This window comes from Neocloeon triangulifer, unplaced genomic scaffold, assembly GCF_031216515.1.
Source record: "Neocloeon triangulifer isolate White Clay Creek 2 clone unplaced genomic scaffold, ASM3121651v1 ptg000020l, whole genome shotgun sequence".
NCBI classification, from domain to species: domain Eukaryota; kingdom Metazoa; phylum Arthropoda; class Insecta; order Ephemeroptera; family Baetidae; genus Neocloeon; species Neocloeon triangulifer.
In genome coordinates this window covers 1,499,080-1,515,663 of record NW_026775561.1, presented here as the reverse complement: position 1 = coordinate 1,515,663, position 16,584 = coordinate 1,499,080, and the positions used below count along the sequence as shown (strand labels likewise).

The 16,584-nt window shown below is 37.6% G+C and overlaps 5 protein-coding genes across 11 annotated transcripts; 3 read left to right on the top strand and 2 right to left on the bottom strand.

The window, feature by feature from the left end:
* Positions 1-231: 231 nt before the first annotated feature.
* LOC132203971 (protein arginine N-methyltransferase 9-like) lies at positions 232-4,159 on the top strand. 2 transcript variants are annotated; one of them, XM_059632149.1, is made up of 12 exons: positions 550-565; positions 640-766; positions 830-1,062; positions 1,155-1,532; positions 1,586-1,712; positions 1,766-2,002; positions 2,058-2,225; positions 2,275-2,698; positions 2,758-3,009; positions 3,067-3,413; positions 3,474-3,627; positions 3,781-4,159. In XM_059632149.1, exons 6-12 carry the CDS (start codon positions 1,767-1,769, stop codon positions 4,114-4,116), a joined length of 1,917 nt encoding a protein of 638 aa, XP_059488132.1. In that variant the 5' UTR covers positions 550-565; positions 640-766; positions 830-1,062; positions 1,155-1,532; positions 1,586-1,712; position 1,766; the 3' UTR covers positions 4,117-4,159. The 2 variants fall into 2 exon arrangements, with proteins under 2 accessions (XP_059488131.1, XP_059488132.1); XM_059632148.1 differs by lacking the exons at positions 830-1,062; positions 1,155-1,532; positions 1,586-1,712 and having other exon boundaries at positions 232-565.
* On the bottom strand, positions 4,155-4,820 carry LOC132203972 (NADH dehydrogenase [ubiquinone] 1 subunit C2). The gene is made up of 3 exons (XM_059632151.1): positions 4,538-4,820; positions 4,334-4,477; positions 4,155-4,278 (listed from the first exon to the last, which is right to left on the bottom strand). Exons 1-3 carry the CDS (start codon positions 4,689-4,691, stop codon positions 4,229-4,231), a joined length of 348 nt encoding a protein of 115 aa, XP_059488134.1. The 5' UTR covers positions 4,692-4,820; the 3' UTR covers positions 4,155-4,228.
* Positions 4,821-5,233: 413 nt separating this feature from the next.
* LOC132203932 (protein amnionless) lies at positions 5,234-7,199 on the bottom strand. 2 transcript variants are annotated; one of them, XM_059632103.1, is made up of 8 exons: positions 7,071-7,199; positions 6,758-7,021; positions 6,481-6,701; positions 6,172-6,415; positions 5,892-6,110; positions 5,678-5,834; positions 5,499-5,625; positions 5,234-5,433 (listed from the first exon to the last, which is right to left on the bottom strand). In XM_059632103.1, exons 1-8 carry the CDS (start codon positions 7,123-7,125, stop codon positions 5,320-5,322), a joined length of 1,401 nt encoding a protein of 466 aa, XP_059488086.1. In that variant the 5' UTR covers positions 7,126-7,199; the 3' UTR covers positions 5,234-5,319. The 2 variants fall into 2 exon arrangements, with proteins under 2 accessions (XP_059488086.1, XP_059488087.1); XM_059632104.1 differs by having other exon boundaries at positions 5,499-5,622.
* A 458-nt stretch (positions 7,200-7,657) lies between these two features.
* On the top strand, positions 7,658-12,543 carry LOC132203889 (solute carrier family 35 member F3). 5 transcript variants are annotated; one of them, XR_009442474.1, is made up of 13 exons: positions 7,658-7,756; positions 8,088-8,317; positions 8,377-8,489; positions 8,535-8,723; positions 8,788-8,959; positions 9,015-9,193; positions 9,254-9,382; positions 9,436-9,628; positions 9,687-9,776; positions 9,840-9,969; positions 10,219-10,248; positions 10,603-10,715; positions 11,507-11,636. XR_009442474.1 is itself a non-coding variant. In XM_059632043.1 (12 exons), exons 2-12 carry the CDS (start codon positions 8,143-8,145, stop codon positions 11,619-11,621), a joined length of 1,515 nt encoding a protein of 504 aa, XP_059488026.1. In that variant the 5' UTR covers positions 7,658-7,756; positions 8,088-8,142; the 3' UTR covers positions 11,622-12,543. The 5 variants fall into 5 exon arrangements, 4 of the variants coding, with proteins under 4 accessions (XP_059488026.1, XP_059488029.1, XP_059488028.1 ...); XM_059632043.1 differs by lacking the exon at positions 10,603-10,715 and having other exon boundaries at positions 11,507-12,543; XM_059632046.1 differs by lacking the exon at positions 11,507-11,636 and having other exon boundaries at positions 10,603-11,489.
* Positions 12,544-12,775: 232 nt separating this feature from the next.
* On the top strand, positions 12,776-15,681 carry LOC132204076 (ionotropic receptor 25a-like). Its single transcript, XM_059632324.1, is given in 8 exon segments — positions 12,776-12,849; positions 13,102-13,264; positions 13,320-13,765; positions 13,817-13,917; positions 13,990-14,246; positions 14,301-14,403; positions 14,461-14,591; positions 15,286-15,681. Coding segments are annotated over 8 exon segments (1,671 nt in total).
* Positions 15,682-16,584: the final 903 nt, after the last annotated feature.

The window sequence follows — 16,584 nt, the reverse complement described above, 5'->3', positions numbered from 1 at the left end:
ATCATTGGTAATTTATGAAAAATTTGGTTCAGTTTAGAAGGTTTTGAAATTTATTGTAGCTTTTATAGAAGTAGAATAATTTTTAATTATTTCAAATTTTTAAGCTCTAGCTATTCCACCCATCCTATCATGACCACATAACAATATTAAAGTTTTGAAGGTCATGAAAGTATTGTTGGCGTTATCTGAGCTCAAATACCGTTGTTGTGCGCAGCTGCAAAGAAATCGAGACTTGGGCCCACGCCCCACTGCCAGGGAAGGGAGTTTTCCAAACAATCTGCCCTGCCGTTGCCCAAGACAGCCCCGGAAAAATAAATTGCTTTTTTAGCATTTAATAAGAAATTACGCCTTTTTTTCTCGTCAATAGAAGTCACGGCTTATAGGTCCGATCTGTGCTGCATGAGTGGAAATGCAATGCAAGAAGTGGCACTGGATTCCAGGGCAAAGGCACAAGCACATTTAACACAAGAAAACTGGGGACGAGCTTTTGCCCATTTTGTATTGTGCCTAAAACTTGAACCATCGTGGAAGCAGCAGCTCCAGGACCAAATTTCAACTTGCTTATGTGCGCAAAATTTTTTAAATTAAAAAAGTAGAATGAAATTTTCAATATTATCTTCCTTTTTATTGTTTCAATAGGCTTTTGGGGTAAAATATTGGAAAGAGAAGGACGATTCCAAGACTTGCTCCACTGTTACGAACAAGCTCTGGAAGTTTATCCAATTGACCATGAGCTTCTCAATAACCTCGGAGCCCATCTCTTCAGGTAAAAAAATTAACAAAAAATAAGAAAAATAAAAAATTACCATGAAATTACTTTCCGCTGCAGCTATTTGTAAATCGTGGCTCAATGTCCTCTCAGCATTTTGGGCAACTAAGAAGTTACGTAGGCACATGCATAATACAATATGTGCCTTCGAGAGCCTCACTGCCGGGCTCAAGCCAGCCTTTGTGTGGGATTTTTTCCGCACAGAAAGAGCAGAACTCGAAGGGGCTGTTGCTGCTTTAGTAGAGAAAGGATTTGTCCACTCTAATACAACAGTACTCATCTTGGATGATGGGGTGTGTGTTTGAAAACTTAGTTTAAAAAGTACCCTTCTGGTGCTTAACTTTGAAATTATTCTAAATCAACTGCAACTATTGTGTCGATCAAGGAATTCATTGTGGCCTGCACAAATACTCTTCATGGGAGTCTGGGACGAAAAATAGAAGTAGTGGATGTCAGCAAATGCTTTGACCCTCCTAGAGTTGTTCAAAGGGCCAAAGATATTGCGGCCATGGTTGCGTCCGTGAGAACCACTCTCGACTCTCACTCTGGGGTTTTAAGTTTAGACCCGGAATGGAGTGTCCCAACACTTACAGGATTGCTACTTGGTTATCCTGTTCTGTACTGGCTACAACCCAAAGCAGACCATGGATTGGCAAACATTTCCTTGATCAACGTAAAAGTTGAAGGGCGGCACAGGGTCTTGGAAAAAAATTGCGTCTTATCTTCTTTTAGTGTGCCGGAAATGTTTTTTGGTGATTTTAAGGTTAGCCAGAATTTTTATTTCATTCAGGATTTTGCTCATAACAAATTTTAAAGTCTATGATTCAGGATTGGTTTTGCTCCAATTTTGAGAAAGTCGATCAGTCAATCTTTCGACAAATATCTTTTGCCACTTCTGTTGCCACGCAGTCGAATATTGTGCTGTAGGCAAATTAATTTCATGGTAATTTATTTATTCAAAATAAAATCATTTAATTTAATTTAAATTTTTTTCAGAATGGGCCACTTGGTGGAGGCAAAAGAGTTTTTTGAGAAGGCCCTCAGTGCCAAAGAAGACTACTTGCCAGCAGCTCACAATCTGGAAAACTTAGCGTCTGCAATGGTGGAACGTTGGCACTTCCGAATGCTCAACGACACAGTCAGAAACGAGTCCTATCGAGAAGCAATCTTTAAAAAAATTCGGCAAGGATTTTCGACCATACTTGACTTAGGCACAGGCACTTCCCTTTTAAGGTAAGGCTTAAGGAAAAGACAAAACATTCGATTAACTATGCAACGCTCATATTAGTCTCTATGCAATGCAAGGAGGGGCAAAGAAAATTTTTGCCTGTGAAAACTCGCCTGCCATGATTGAAATAGCAAAAGATGTGATAAAATATAACGACTCCAAAACTCTCATACAGCTTATACCCCTGTCCTCAACTGATCTCCAAATTCCGCAAAATTTGCCCTCTAGGTAATAAATTATTTATTATTTACTTCCTTACTAAAAAACATATTTTTAGGGTATCATTGCTTGTGACCGAGACTATGGACGCAGGAGTTTTTGGCGAAAACATACTGCAGTCGCTGATAGATGCCTGGGACAGACTCCTTCTGCCTCCGACAAAATATTTCACTGCTCCTAAAGCAAGCTCACGGAACGGAATTGTTGTTCCCTTTGGAGCAACAATTTTTGTTGCCGGTGTACAGTGTCCGTTCATTGCCAATTCCAGCCATGTCCTACCTGGAAAATGTGAGATTCTAGAAGCTTTGCCGTTTAAAGTGATTGCGTCGTCTGCACTTGAAAACGGAGAGTACAGTTCTGAAGATTTAACAAGGTTACCTGGAGGGTTTAAATTGCTAACAGAACCTGTAGAAGTTCTCAAAGTGAACTTCAATGACCCTGACGACTTAAAAAAGCACCTAAACGGTGAACGTGATAAGACGGTAATTTAGAAAAGAAAATCTATAAATCATTATAATTAATAGAGGAAATTTTCCATCAGGTTGATTTGATGTGCAGCGAACCAGGTGTCATAGATGCCTTCGTTTCCTGGTTTGTCTTGCAACTCGACGAAGATTTGAAAATATCTACCAAGCCGTGCCAACAGTCTTGCTGGGAGCAGGCTGTTTTCGCAACAAGGATCCCATTAGTGGTGGAATCAAACCAGAAGGTCAAAATATGCATAAGTTCGGCAAAGGGTGTGTTGAATGTCCAGCTCGATGCTAAAGATATAGAGATCGATTCCTATTGCTTGGTATGTTCTATCTGTTTCTTTTTTCTCTTCAATCTCTTATTATTTCATTTTCTGAAGCTCGAACCAGATGCCATTCGTTTTTTAAATGACAGAGCCTGGATAAGCGCAATGCATAGCGTGGCAAATAACATGAAAGCGACTGAAAATTCCAATGTCTTGGATCTGAGTCCTTTTCCATATTTAGGTCTGTTGATGCTGAAAAAGGGAGTGTGCAAAAGTTTGACCACCTTGTTAAAAATGGAAGATGCTTGTAAAGACGTGTTTGGTACAATTGGGACTTTACGGTTTATTCAGGATATAGAGGAGCTCAACGGAGACCAAATCTTTGACGTTGTGATCCTAAGCCCGTGCAGTCAACATGGAGAAATAGATCAAGAAGCTATGCACATGTTTGGGAATCTACGGTAGCTTTTTAAATTGGTTGAAATATATTGTAAAGAGATTTAAAAGTGCGATATTTTTAGGAATCACATGACTGAAAATTGCATTTTACTACCAGAGAAGATCACTGTGGTTGGTCAATTATGGGAGTCGCAATGGTTAAACTCAATGTCGAGGCTCACCTCAGATGAAAATGTCACAAATTTTCGAATTTCGGAGTTTGTCAACAAATATAAGGTATGTTTTAAAAGATAAAAGAAGTAGAAATTCAAATTACTTTCAATCCAATTTATGGATAGTATAAATTGTCTTCCTTCAAATAATTACAAACAATTATATCATCATTAAGAAAAACTGATTCACTTGTTATTGAAGATTTCTAATTTTCAGCTCAAGAAACACCTAGATTTGAGTATTCAAAACGTTCAATACATTCCTCTTAGTGAACCTCAACAATTCCATTCTTTTGAATTGTGCCAGCTACCTGACAGTCTAACTTGTGTGGACGTCAAAGTGCTTAAGCAAGGTACAGTTGATGCCTTGGCATACTGGTTCGAGTTTGATTTTGGAGGCACAATTCATGTGACAACAAACCGACCCGATTCTCATTTACTTCAAGCAGCATATCTTTTTCATGAAAGTAAAACTGTTTCAGAAGGTGATACTGTTGTCTCAAAAGTTATCACCCAGTCTGGAATTCTAGACATTTGCCCACGGTCGAGTTGAATTTAAAATGATTTTTCAAATAAAGAAATTTTAAAAAGTAATATTTCTATTTACATCTTTTTATTAATAATCAACTATGCGAGCTTTTAACACATGCAGCAAACCTCAATGTTTATCGAACGGGAATCCATTTCTGGAACACATCAGCGTACTTGACGCGAGCTGGAAAAAATTCTCTCTTAATTTTAAATTCCAGCAATAATAATATTTGTCTTACGTGGTAATTCAAAATCTTCAGGGTGGAGAGTAATATAATGTCTCAAAATAGCGTCCCTCTCGGCCAACTTTCTATCTCTGTAATCCTGGAGATATTTTCCAGCTCCACCGAATGCAGCTATGATAAGGAGTGATCTGGGAGCGCCTGTGACAAATGTAATTTTTGTAAAGTTCATAAAAGAAATTGTTCAGTCAAGATACACACCGCTGTATGCTGGTTTATAACTCGCCCAGTTCATCCACACTGCTGAGGCTATTCCCAGGACGGTGCCAGCCACGACTCCCCAAGTTTTGTACAAGACGTTTAGGTCGTCGCGATTGGAAGGTTCCAAAAGTTCTAAGGCTGTTTTCCTTTCCATTTTAAAAGACTAATGTGAGTAGTGCAAATCGTAGGTATCCGAAGGATTGCTTTAAATTTTCGCCGATTCCAGGACTTGAAAGACTTGAAAGAAAACAGAAAAATGGCCAATGCCACGCCCATTATTTTACGTTCGCTCATTGGTCGTTCGAAAACGATCCACGAGAAGGAGAGAAAAGTGGCGGGATTAAAGACGTGCTTTATTGAAAAGCACGTTTTTGTTTTGTCTACTCGTCGAAGAAAATAAATTAATTTAATTTTGGATGCGTTTCATGATTGAACAGAGAATGATTTATTTAAACATTAATTTTGATGATTTTTGCGCAGTTTTATCAAGTTTTATAGTAAAATAAAATGAAAAGCAGTATAAAATAGCTAAATTTTAATTTAACTAAAGCCAATTTTTCCTTCGGGATAGTCAAACCGTTTTTTAAATTATCATTATTCATTTAATTTATTATTCCATATTAGTGTAACGAAAATTTAAAAATATTATTTTACTAGAATCAACCTTTCTTGGTATGTGATCAAAAAATCTCGATCTAGATTATTACTTAAGAATTTTATTGTCTTGCGCTTTTTGGCAAATTACGTGTTTAGAATATAATATATAGGAGAATAAAATTGTATTATTCTTCAAGACTAAATGTCCTCTCGGTTGATTGTGAGGAAATTTCTTCCGAGAGATTTTCCTGGTCTTCCAGCTCCTTAAAAGTTATTCCCTCTAAAGAGTTGACCGACCTCTGTATATTTTTATCAAATCAATACACGGCCGAAAAATCGAAAAAAAAAATAAAATGCTTGTTACCGCTCTTATATCAAACATAGGGTTATGAAATGCTTGCTGCGTGATTTCCACCTCGCCTTCAGCTGCCGTGTTTTCAAATCTTGCAAATAGGAACGAGGGCTGAATGAATTCAGCAGGAACAGTTCTTCTACGCAAATGAATTTAAAATTTACAAATAATTAAATTGTTTGGTTTGTTACCCCGTTTTGTTAGACAAATGATTGATTGCAAAAGCCACGCCAAGAACTAAAACTGCGGCCAGGAGGATTTTTGAAATAATCGCACTTGTAGTGCCCCAAGATGTTACGGGATCTCCTGAATATGTCGTTCTAGTATAAGGTGTAGTTTCGAAGCTGACTGAAATAATTTTTCAAGTGAAAAACATCACAAGAGTCGAAATTGAAAAATTCTCACCCGTTTCAAACTGCTTTTGCAAAACAAGAGCGAGGGCAACGCTTGCACTCGTGTAAATATTTGGGTCTCTTAGAACAACTTGGAGTTCATTTTTGCCAACTCTGCTGATATGATACAGGACAGGGTATGTCCCCTTTTCCTGATTGTAGTCGATCATGCTCTCAATCATTTGCTTCATTCTTGGCCAACTGCCTTTGAAAGAAATGTAGATCGCCGCTCCTTTTTATTTAAAATAAAAAAAATACGTTTTTATTTAAAAGTTAGATTTAAAATTGCAAACCACAAATGGGGCAGCAGAATCCTTTGGGCTTAATTGGATTTTCGCACATGGGCAGAGCGCAACGGACACTCTCGAATGAACAAATGCGCTGCCACGTCAACGGGTGCAGATCGGCGTTGCATATGCAGCCCCGCGGATCCTGGCACAGTTCATTCGTAATTTCCAGTTGCGAAGCGTCGCCTTTGAATAAATGGAAGCCCGTGTCATCTAAGACCAACTCATGCAATTGTTCTAGCGAAACATCCTAAAAAGTGATGAAAATTGAAATTTTAATTTAAATTAAAAAAATGGAATTAATATCAAAGGCACCTTTCCCTCAATATTCACAGCACCGACTTTGACGGGCACGTCAGGCAACTGGACCTGAAAAGTGCCGCCGTTCAAGAATATGACCTGGTCAGTTTCGCAAGGAATTCTTTCGCTGTGTGGAATGGGTGAATTTTGTCCGCCTTTCAAAGGTTCTCCGCTTGGGCCATTCCAATTTCCTGGGTCTAACCAGTACCGTGCTTCACCACCAGTAAATTCAACATCTTTTTTTTTTTTTTCGAATTTAGTGAATAAAATGCGATAAAAATAAATTATAAACCTTCTCCAATGCAGCCTGATGCATTTTGCAGGCCGGTTAAGATGAGGTCCCCGTTACTCAACAGAAGTTCGCCTGTGGTGGGCAACACGATTCCCTTGACGCTGGTGGCACCGGGATGGAGTGCAATAGAGGCCGACAAACTTGATGGAAATATGACGAGATCGTTTCGGCACGGCATGCGCTTCACATCCCAATTCATTGGATCCCAGTAGTTCGTGTTTGGCATCCAAGTTTTGACCGCATCGGCATTTGTTTGTGAAATCACTAATAAATTTCAATTGCGACGAGCAAAAATTAAAAATCGTTAACCTACCCAAACACAAATTTATGATCAATGCAAAAAATAAATTGCACTCTCCGGATTTCATAATATCAACCCAACGTATGTGCTGAATATTTGAATCCTAAACACCGACTGCCTTTGCTAAGCGCCTGAAATAATATACACGCTATGGGCGTTATTCAAGGGGCGGCAAAATGTGTTGCTTTAGAGATTATTTCTCACTTCCTCATTAATTCTAATTTTGCGTTATCATCTCACAATCAGTGCGGAAGAGAAAATTTTTCGTGCACTTCATTCTAATTTTAAAACATTTTATTTCTACTTTGTAAATTCATTTTCAAAAATTGACCCACATTTTTAAAATCTATCTCAATTTTTTTTACTTAAGAAAAAAGCGCTCGAAATGAGTACGTAATTTTTGAAAAACGAGATGCAGCGCATCAATAAATCAAATCGATTAGGTAATTTATCACAGAGAGGAAAACACGAATAAAGCTGGAAAACACAGCGCGCAGCTACCCTCTCTATAGCCGGGGTTGGGGTGCGATATGCGCCGGAGAGCGTCGACTGGCGCCGACCTCTTATTAATTTTGCGCGCACGCACGCGCCCTACATTACACGGAGTTGTTTCGCAACAAGAACCGAAACTTTGTCCCATTTTTCGGAGAGAAAGTCGTCCCGAAGGGTGGTTGTGGCGCAGGGCGCTCAGGGCGAATGTGAGTTCTTTATTGCACAAATCCATGGCCAGCTGCTATCAAAATTTGAGTCTCGACCGACCGCGCTCAGATCACATATAGTAGCAAACACTCGCGTTAATTAATAGCACCAATCATTTGCTCCGGACGGAGAAACATAAATTATTCAACAAGCGGCTAGTGCAAAAATCACGCCAAAGTTAGGATTGAAGCTTATCAGAGGAATGATTCTATCGATTGCATTTTTATATTCCTTTTTTTATGGAATTTTGCAAATCTTGAAAATTTTCCAACTTGAAAAATCATAATAAAGGCGTATTTAAAAAGAGGATCAATACACAATTAATTGCAGTATCAACAGTGTCATCTTTGCCGCTACTGATATTTTGGAACGAGTTTGACCGAGGATGCGAGAGGGGGATTCCATCCCATCCATCTTCAATCCCCGCCGACCCAGAACCCCAAGTGTGGTGGTGACAACGGAGGACGGGGAGGCAGCCCCTGTTCCCACCACCCCCGTCACCAATGGTCCGTTCACCAGCATACAAAAGCACCCTAGACAACAGGACTCCACCGAGCAAGGTTAAAATTAAGCATTTCTTGATATAAAATTAAAATTTATACAAAAATTTTACTTTCAGCACCCTCGGAGCCTGACACAAGTGCTGCCATACAGCCAATAACAAAGCACTCTTCCATCTGGAGCAAATGCAAAAAATTAAGTGATTCGTGCATTTCTTTGCCTGCGAGAAAGGTAGCAAATTTTTTTTTAAACTTTTTTATACTGCTATATTTTCAGATATACTGTGGCGTTTGTGTCATGGTCGTGGTTACGGGCTGTTGGGTGGGCACTGCTCACTCGTTCAAACTTTTGTACCGCCACCGCAGCGCTACTAATGCTTCCTCACCCGCGAAACCCTTATTTTACAACCTTACCACCCTAAACAATGTTACAAACATCACCAAATCCGGAGAAATTGTCAGCATGGTAAATTTTAAGTAAAGTTTTCTGCGAATTTAAAATATACATACATTTTTTTTTAATTTTTCAGAGGACAATTCACTACGACGCGCCGTTTTGCACTGCGTGGTTTTTAACGAACTGGAACATTTTGTTCTTGCCATTTTACCTCCTCTGCCGAATACCAGGATCGAGGTGTTCGAACCCCACAAAGATAATTGCCGAAGCACTCAGACCGTTCAGAGAAAAGGGATTTACGTTTAGTAATTATGATTTATTAAAAGAAAAGTAATTCTTTAATTCAAACAAATTGTTCAGCTCGTTTCTTTATACGTCTGATGTTCATGACTGGCCTTTGGCTTGCATCCTATTACTGCCTGGTGCTCTCGCTGAGGACGATCTACGTCACAGATTCGCTTGCTTTATTCGCAACAACTGTTTCCTTCGCCTACCTCCTTTCGTGGGTAATTCTCCATGAGCAATTTGTTGGCATAAGGGTAACGTCAACACAATATATATTTTGTTAAAAAGAAAAACACTATTTTTTATTCGTATAGATTGTTGCTGTAATCATGTGCGATACGGGGATAGCGTTGATCGCCTACATGGACGGCATCACGGATAGTCCGACGCTAGGCGGAGTCGTCTTGGCTGTGACATCAGCTACAGCGTTTGCGATTTTTAAGGTAATTTTTTTACGCAATATCCATTCTTAACTGGATCTGAATTTATTTGCAAGGTTATGCTAAGAAAAACGGTCGGCCCAAATGCAAGCAGGGGCCAAATCGCGGTGTGTCACTCAGCTCTTGGACTGATGAATGCGACGCTTTTGTGGCCTGTGGCCCTCGGACTTTTTCTCTCTGGCTCCGAGTCTGTCCCTTGGCCAGACCTGCCTTGGATTACTTTGCTTGCAGCTTCCACTCTTCTGCTAGGTGTGCTTATACTGAAAACATGTTATGGTGGTTATTTGTAAAATTAATGTTTTTGCAGCAACCAATTTAATCAGCAACTTTGGGACGGTTTACACCTACGAATTTTTCATTACGATTGGATTAATTGCCGCGGTTCCATCATCGGGAGGTTAAATTAAAATATTAATGTTCACTTTCAATTTTTTTAAATTAAAATCTTATCTAATCTCAGCGGTGGATATTGTGCTGTACCACGCTGAATTTGCTGGAATGAGGCTGTCTGGCATGATTTTGATTGCGATCGGATTCTTTCTTGTTTTCTTCCCAGATAATTGGCCAGACTATATCACCAGACTGCTCAGGTATTTGAATTTTTTACGTAGATTTTCATAATTATTTACATTAACACCAGATTTTGGCGTGCATAGATTAATAATTGAATTTGAGCGCCTACAAACCTTGCTAAATTTTTTGGGATTAAATTAATTTCGATTAATTCTATTTTGAGCAACAAAAGTCTGAATTTTTTGGTTCAGATTATTATAAATGTCACCACTGGTGGGGTTTTGCAATTTTTATATAATGCTAACCGTCAACACTGCTTCTTACAGAAATGTAATTCTGCTAAGCCATAGCGCTAGGTAAGCTGCTAGATTTTTTAGTACTTAATTTTTGAAGTAAGCATGTGTGTAAATAACATATACTTCAATACTCCTTTTATATTTAATGTTTATTATTCATGGAAAATTTAAATACTACGTTTCCTATTTTTTTAAATTTTAATTCATTAAAAATAAAAATATGTCTTTTAAAAATTTCTCTTTTCAATTCTAAGAAGAGACGTCAAACTTTTGTTATAATTAAAATTTGTATTCATAAGATCGATTTCTTCAACTCAAAACTTTTCCAAGGAAATCGTGTCTGTTTTTCTGTGACCCCATCATCTCCTGACCTGACTTTTGGTACTCTGCAGGGTTTGTTTTGCTCTTTTATAGGGTTAGGGCTGGAGGAAAGCATAAAGATGTCAGCATCTCTCAAAATTTGAACCATTACTGATGAGAGCTAAGGGAACACACACTACGCTGCTTTGCATTTAACTGTTTCCAAAGTAACTATTAGCTCCTCAGTCCTCATAGTAACATTGCTCACGATTACATTAGTCTTATTGCTATTTCGGCTCACAAAAAATATTATTTTTTACACAAATTTATGTTTGGAGTCACAATAATTATGCATTTGCAAGTTAAGTCCCAGCAATTAAATGATTAAGGTTCCCATTTGTACGTTTTTTAAATAAAATTGTATGAAAAATTATGTAAAACTTCTTTAATAAAGTATATAGTGCTTTAACTCACGATAAATTTAAAATTATCAAAAATACGTGCAGATAAATAATTTTTTCATAATTGGCTTGGGGATAAATAAATATCTTTCATCCTTGAGGAAATTCCTGTATCCATCCAGACGATCCCCACCAACCAAAAATTTTGGCCTCATCCTTAAGCACAATAATCTATCTGTACACTTAATATATAAATTGCACTAAAAACGGCTCCTGCATTTGGCAATAAGACAAGTGCGTACATGGAAAGCTCGAATATGCTTATTCGCACGGAATTTCTGCTTATCATAGAACCATGAAAACTAGCTGAAATTGTACATGTAATCAAAAAATTCTGCTTGTACAAGTTTTCAATTTTGCTTTGTTAATTTTCTTTTCAAAATTACACGTAATTAAAATTTGAGATTAGATGCTACGCTATCAACTCGACTGACAAAGTTGATATTTTATTGCAGAAAAATTTGCATCATAATGCTTGCAAACTCCATTGTTGAATGATTTGCATGGATAGATCGTGCTTAAACTAAATTTAAAACTAACTTTTTTTCACGTGATAGGTGGAGTCGGCGCCACAGACACGGCGCCCTCACAGGGCAGCGCCGCGACATCGTCGATTATCGAACCGGATACATCAGGTCTCACTTGCGGTCGCCCTCGGGTAGGGTTCGGTGACCCACGCTTGATGGGGGCAGCATAAGCGGCAACGAGGCGTGGGATTCAGACCATGACCAGTAGGCCCCTTTAGGCGACCGGGACTAGACTTGGATTCACATTTTTTTTTTTAATTTTTCATTTTATTCTTCGCCTTTCTTTTTAAATAATTTTATCCTAACATTTATTTTTTAAAATTTCATCTTATTAGATTATTTACTTTTTGATAAATACATTTTTGCAGAAATTTTGAATGATTTGATTCCGGTCAAGTGTCCAGTCTCCGTGTAGCCCCCATCGTGTTTCAACTTCCAGATAGTTCGTACATCCAAAAATAGAAACTGATATAGAAATGAATGTGATTTGTGGCCAAATAAGGACAGTTTTAGCTGATCTAAATTGGTGTATATTTTCATACAGAAAATTATGGGAACATATAATGTATATTATGTGTGATTACCCATTCATGGTTATTATAAAAAGACTAATTAAGATATTATGTATTCGACTGGATTCGGATTCCAAGTTGTGCGCATAAAATGTTAAATAATAAAATATTATAATATTATGCAGCAGTGGAAAATTTATGAATTGAAATGAAGGCAAGGCACCAACTGAAGAGGAAATATTTTAACTATTATATAAGATTTTAATATCGACTTGTACCACTGCAACTTTGCCATGCACCACAAAAATTACAATTTTAATCCATAAACATTGCAAAGTTGATTTTTACCCGCATATTGCAGTCGCACACAATACATTGTATTTGGATGCATATGCTGCCTGTTACACACACACCCTTCAACCAGATAAATGTGCTTAGAAAAGAGTTATTTATGAGATCATCAATGATCTAACAAATCGTTCAACATAGACATTTTCGTCTTGTGGCTGTAAAATTCGATCTGTTTGATGTTTGGTAATAAAATAAATAAACGAATAGCAACAAGATTACAAGATAAAAGGGTCGTATTATTTTCTAGTTAAAATCCCATCATGAATAGTGGGGCTTTGCGCCGATTTCAGGAAAATCATTTTCATATTCTTCTTGGTTCTCAACAAGAAAGAACTTTCCAAGCGAGGCAACAATGGAAATGTTTAATTTTGTGCATGGCATTCTATCCAGCATAAACTTCTTTCCATCCTTCTGCGTGATTTTTATTTTGGGCCAAATGAACGATACACTTGACTTGCCAAATTTTTCTCCTGGACACACGCCCATAGTCAGAGTTCAGCAAAATGACAGGTAAGTTAATTTAAACTAGCCAACCAGGTGTTAAGAAATTAGTTTCTGAAGAAGTTTCAACACACGACTTGTACAAGGTAGGCCACTGGTTTGACACCAATGATGTGCGGATTGCCTACTTTGAATACATCAGGCGTTTAATATAACTTCTTTGAAAGTCGTTGCTGTTCTACATTTATTTTACATTATTGAATGATCATATTTTTACTTAAGATTCTCATTTTTTTAATGCGGTGACACATCTAATTTAAGGGCCTCCATCAGTGCTTCTCTTGACTTGGGGTGTGAAAGTGTGGTTATTTTTACCAATGAGCCAAGCGAGGCGTTAGATAATTTGCACTTAGCGACAAAGAAGTCTGGGCAAAGAAAACACAGAAAGGTCGTCATGATTTCCCAAGGAACAGACCCCAGAGAAGTAAATTTACTATTTCTTATCTGAATTAATGTAAAACAAAAAACTATATTCACAGATATTGAACCTAGACGTACTAGGGTTCTTTGCGAATTTCGCGCTTGGCCTACTTTACGAGGACAAGATCACTTTTTGGCGGCAGAAATTTAGCGGGAGTTCAAAGGAAGTGCAAAATGAGCCCGTCCTGATCGATGTTTGGAAAAACGAGTCGTTTTTATTTGGCAATAATAACCTTTTTCCTGAGGATTGGAGAAATTTGAGGTTGCGAAAACTCCGGATGGCTACATTCAACTATCCACCATACTCCATAATCGGTGAGAAAGATTAAACATTTCAATGTTTTAATAAAAATGATTTTAAAAAAGAGGGCAATCAATGGGATGGAACAGAAATGAAGTTGGCGATTGAGCTCGCTCGGAAACTAAATTTCACTTGGCAACTTGTTACCGACTCCTCGCAATGGGGTCAGATTTTTGAAAACTCTACTGGTGATGGAATTCTGGGGTAAATTTAATCGACTGTTGCAATAACATTAATGACAAAAAAAAAATCAAGAAACGTCGCTGGTGAAAAGGCCGATTTTGGATTTGGTGCCATTTATTTGTGGTACAACGAGTACCAACATTTGGACTTCACCGTTCCATACATCCGCACAGGCAATAAAACAAAAAAATTAGGTTGAAAAAAAATTGATCAAAAAAAGCATTTAGCAGGCATAACATGTTTAGCGCCCAGACCGAAGCTCTTGTCTGGATTGATGGCTCCAGCCTTGCCATTTTCGAACGGAGTTTGGACCCTGGTGGGAAGTTCAATCGTGGCGGGTGCGTTTGTCTTGTGGCTTATGGCAAAAAAGCTGCACCGCGAGTCGAGGTTGATTGGATTTGTCGATTGCACCCTGACCGTGCTTGGCTTCATGTTGATGGTGCCTGCTCCGAAAATGCCCCCAGGAGTGGTGAAGATTTGCCTGATCTTTTTTTCAGTCCAGGTTTGCATAAAAATCTCGCCTTAATTGAAAGTGTAACATTTTTTATACGAAAAGGGTTTGCTGCTCGCAACAAGTTATTCCAGCTCGCTTATCTCCGTAATGACAGTGCCACGTTTCGGTCAACCTCTTGACACTCCAAAACAAATGGCCGAAATCGGTGCATCATAATTCACTAATTAAAATTAATTTCAATTAAATTGTCATTTGGTTGCAGGCTATGCTTGGGCAGCTAATCACGACGCTTGGGCCTTTTCTTTGAGGGATGCGACGGATAATGTGTACGCAAGAGTTTATAAACAGTTTCGCATTATGAATGAAGAGGAGCAGCAGGCAGCAGCATTGAAGGTAAGTAAAAATTAATTTTATTTTTAAAGAATAATAAATAATCATTTAAGCGCGCAAACAGTGACAAGAATTTAGAAAAAAAATATTAAATATTGAGTTTTTTATATCAAACATATCAACTACATTTTCTTTTATTGTTATAAATGTAGTTTACTTAAAACTTAAAATCCGTTGTCGCACGATTAATTTTCAGGTTTTCGGGACATTAGCCTTTTAGCTTATTCCCTTTTTCAGTGTTGCATTGTGGGTCTCAAAATGAATAGATTTAAAAAAAATGCATTATAAACTAAACACAAAAGTTATTTAAAAGATTTATTAGAATTATTTGGCCCTTCAACTAATTTTTCTGAAGAGAGAAAATGTAAAAAAAAATTATTCGCAACCGAAAATTCTAGACATGCAATGACAGTTATGAACTATAACATTTAACATTGGAAAAGATAGATGAAAATTCAGATTTAAAAAGAAAATTTTAACAATGTGTTTTGTCAAGTATAATGAGTTTTTAAACACCATAATTTATAGCCAAAAAGTATGATGAACCTTTTGAATATTATTCTTAACTAAAAATAATAATAAAAATAACCATAACGTTCCAAATTGACAGGGATTTCGTTTCAAATTAAGTGCAAACTTTAATCCTGAACCTCAATAAAATAATTATTTTCTACTCTGCATGATTTCCATGATTCAGGGCGCCCGCGTTGCGTTTGCCGTTGAGCGTTTACCGTCGGGCCAACTCGCTGCGAACACTTTGTTGTCGTCGGCAGTGGACAAATTACGGCTGATGCGCGAGGATCTTTACTGGGAAATGGTGGTGAGCGTTTTGAGGAAAGGATCCTACCTGACCGACACTGCGAATGACCTGGCCCTGCAGTTGCAACAATCGGGTCTGCTGCTGCACTGGGAAGAACGCGCAGCCCACAAGTGGGACTTGGCCGCCGTCGGCCTCACGCAACAAGCCACGGGGCCCACCAACTTGAAGTTGACGCATTTGGCCGGAGTTTTCGCACTTTGGGCTCTTGCAATCCTAGTTTCAGCATTCGTATTTGTCTGCGAAGTTGCAGCCTGTGCTTCTGTATATGCGTAATTAAATTTTGAGAATTTTTCGCTGATCATTTTCAAGTAATGAATGAGGTAACGCAGCTTTAGCATAAAATACTGTGTATTTGTTTAATGTGTCATATGACTAATTAATTTAATTTATTTTTCCTGAATTATAATTATATGAAACAACATAAAATTATTCACAATAATTTTTTTGCTGATATAGAGTTGTGATAGCAATTAAAAAATTAAAATACATATGCAGCTAACATTTTAAAATCTTGAGTGTCCGTCTGGTTTTAAGCATTTCTTTTTTATGCGATATTATTTAGAGAATAATAATTACAATATCTTAAGAAACTTGCATTATTTTATAATTGTAACTTCCAAGCGATTCCAAGTGATTTTATAATTGGTCAGATTGATGAATTAAATATGAAATCAGTATCAATTTAACATGCAATAATGCCTGTAGTTTTTGCATAAAAGTAAATAAAATTTTAGAGGAAAACTTACATTGCGTGCAGGGCAGAATTTCCGTTCCGATATAATGTTATTCAGGTGTAATTATAATCCAAACTGCGTGTTGATGATATATCTGATGATTTTGATTCACACGATTTCACAATATAATTAAGGATTTAAAACACTTGATGATTGCGTAATCTTGATATTTTCCACTTGTATTTTTTGGCGATCACAACACTATAAAGTTGATCAAAGAAACGTATATTTTATACACATTGCAGCTGCAGCACAATGCGCGCACACGCGATCAACAGTTTCAATATCATAACTGGCAAAAGGAAAAAAATTAAAACTGCAAAATAAGATTTAAAACAGACACAAGAACAGCCGCAGCAGTCGCAACAGCCAACAACAGTGAAATGAGAAACATGCTGCTGCGCTGCCATGGTGGTCGTGGTAGGCGCCTAGGAATTTTGAT

Coding starts and splice junctions, on each gene's coding strand:
- LOC132203971 (XM_059632148.1), top strand. CDS start 400: ATGAGTGGAAATGCAATGCAAGAAGTGGCACTGGATTCCAGGGCAAAG. Junction 2,003..2,057: donor ACAGGCACTTCCCTTTTAAG/GTAAGGCTTAAG, acceptor CGCTCATATTAG/TCTCTATGCAATGCAAGGAG. Junction 2,226..2,274: donor CCGCAAAATTTGCCCTCTAG/GTAATAAATTAT, acceptor ACATATTTTTAG/GGTATCATTGCTTGTGACCG.
- LOC132203932 (XM_059632103.1), bottom strand. CDS start 7,125: ATGAAATCCGGAGAGTGCAATTTATTTTTTGCATTGATCATAAATTTG. Junction 6,416..6,480: donor CTGTGAATATTGAGGGAAAG/GTGCCTTTGATA, acceptor ATCACTTTTTAG/GATGTTTCGCTAGAACAATT. Junction 5,835..5,891: donor GCAAAAGCAGTTTGAAACGG/GTGAGAATTTTT, acceptor AAATTATTTCAG/TCAGCTTCGAAACTACACCT.
- LOC132203889 (XM_059632043.1), top strand. CDS start 8,143: ATGCGAGAGGGGGATTCCATCCCATCCATCTTCAATCCCCGCCGACCC. Junction 8,490..8,534: donor TTTCTTTGCCTGCGAGAAAG/GTAGCAAATTTT, acceptor CTATATTTTCAG/ATATACTGTGGCGTTTGTGT. Junction 9,777..9,839: donor CGCGGTTCCATCATCGGGAG/GTTAAATTAAAA, acceptor ATCTAATCTCAG/CGGTGGATATTGTGCTGTAC.
- LOC132203972 (XM_059632151.1), bottom strand. CDS start 4,691: ATGGAAAGGAAAACAGCCTTAGAACTTTTGGAACCTTCCAATCGCGAC. Junction 4,478..4,537: donor TTATAAACCAGCATACAGCG/GTGTGTATCTTG, acceptor CATTTGTCACAG/GCGCTCCCAGATCACTCCTT. Junction 4,279..4,333: donor TGAAGATTTTGAATTACCAC/GTAAGACAAATA, acceptor AATTTTTTCCAG/CTCGCGTCAAGTACGCTGAT.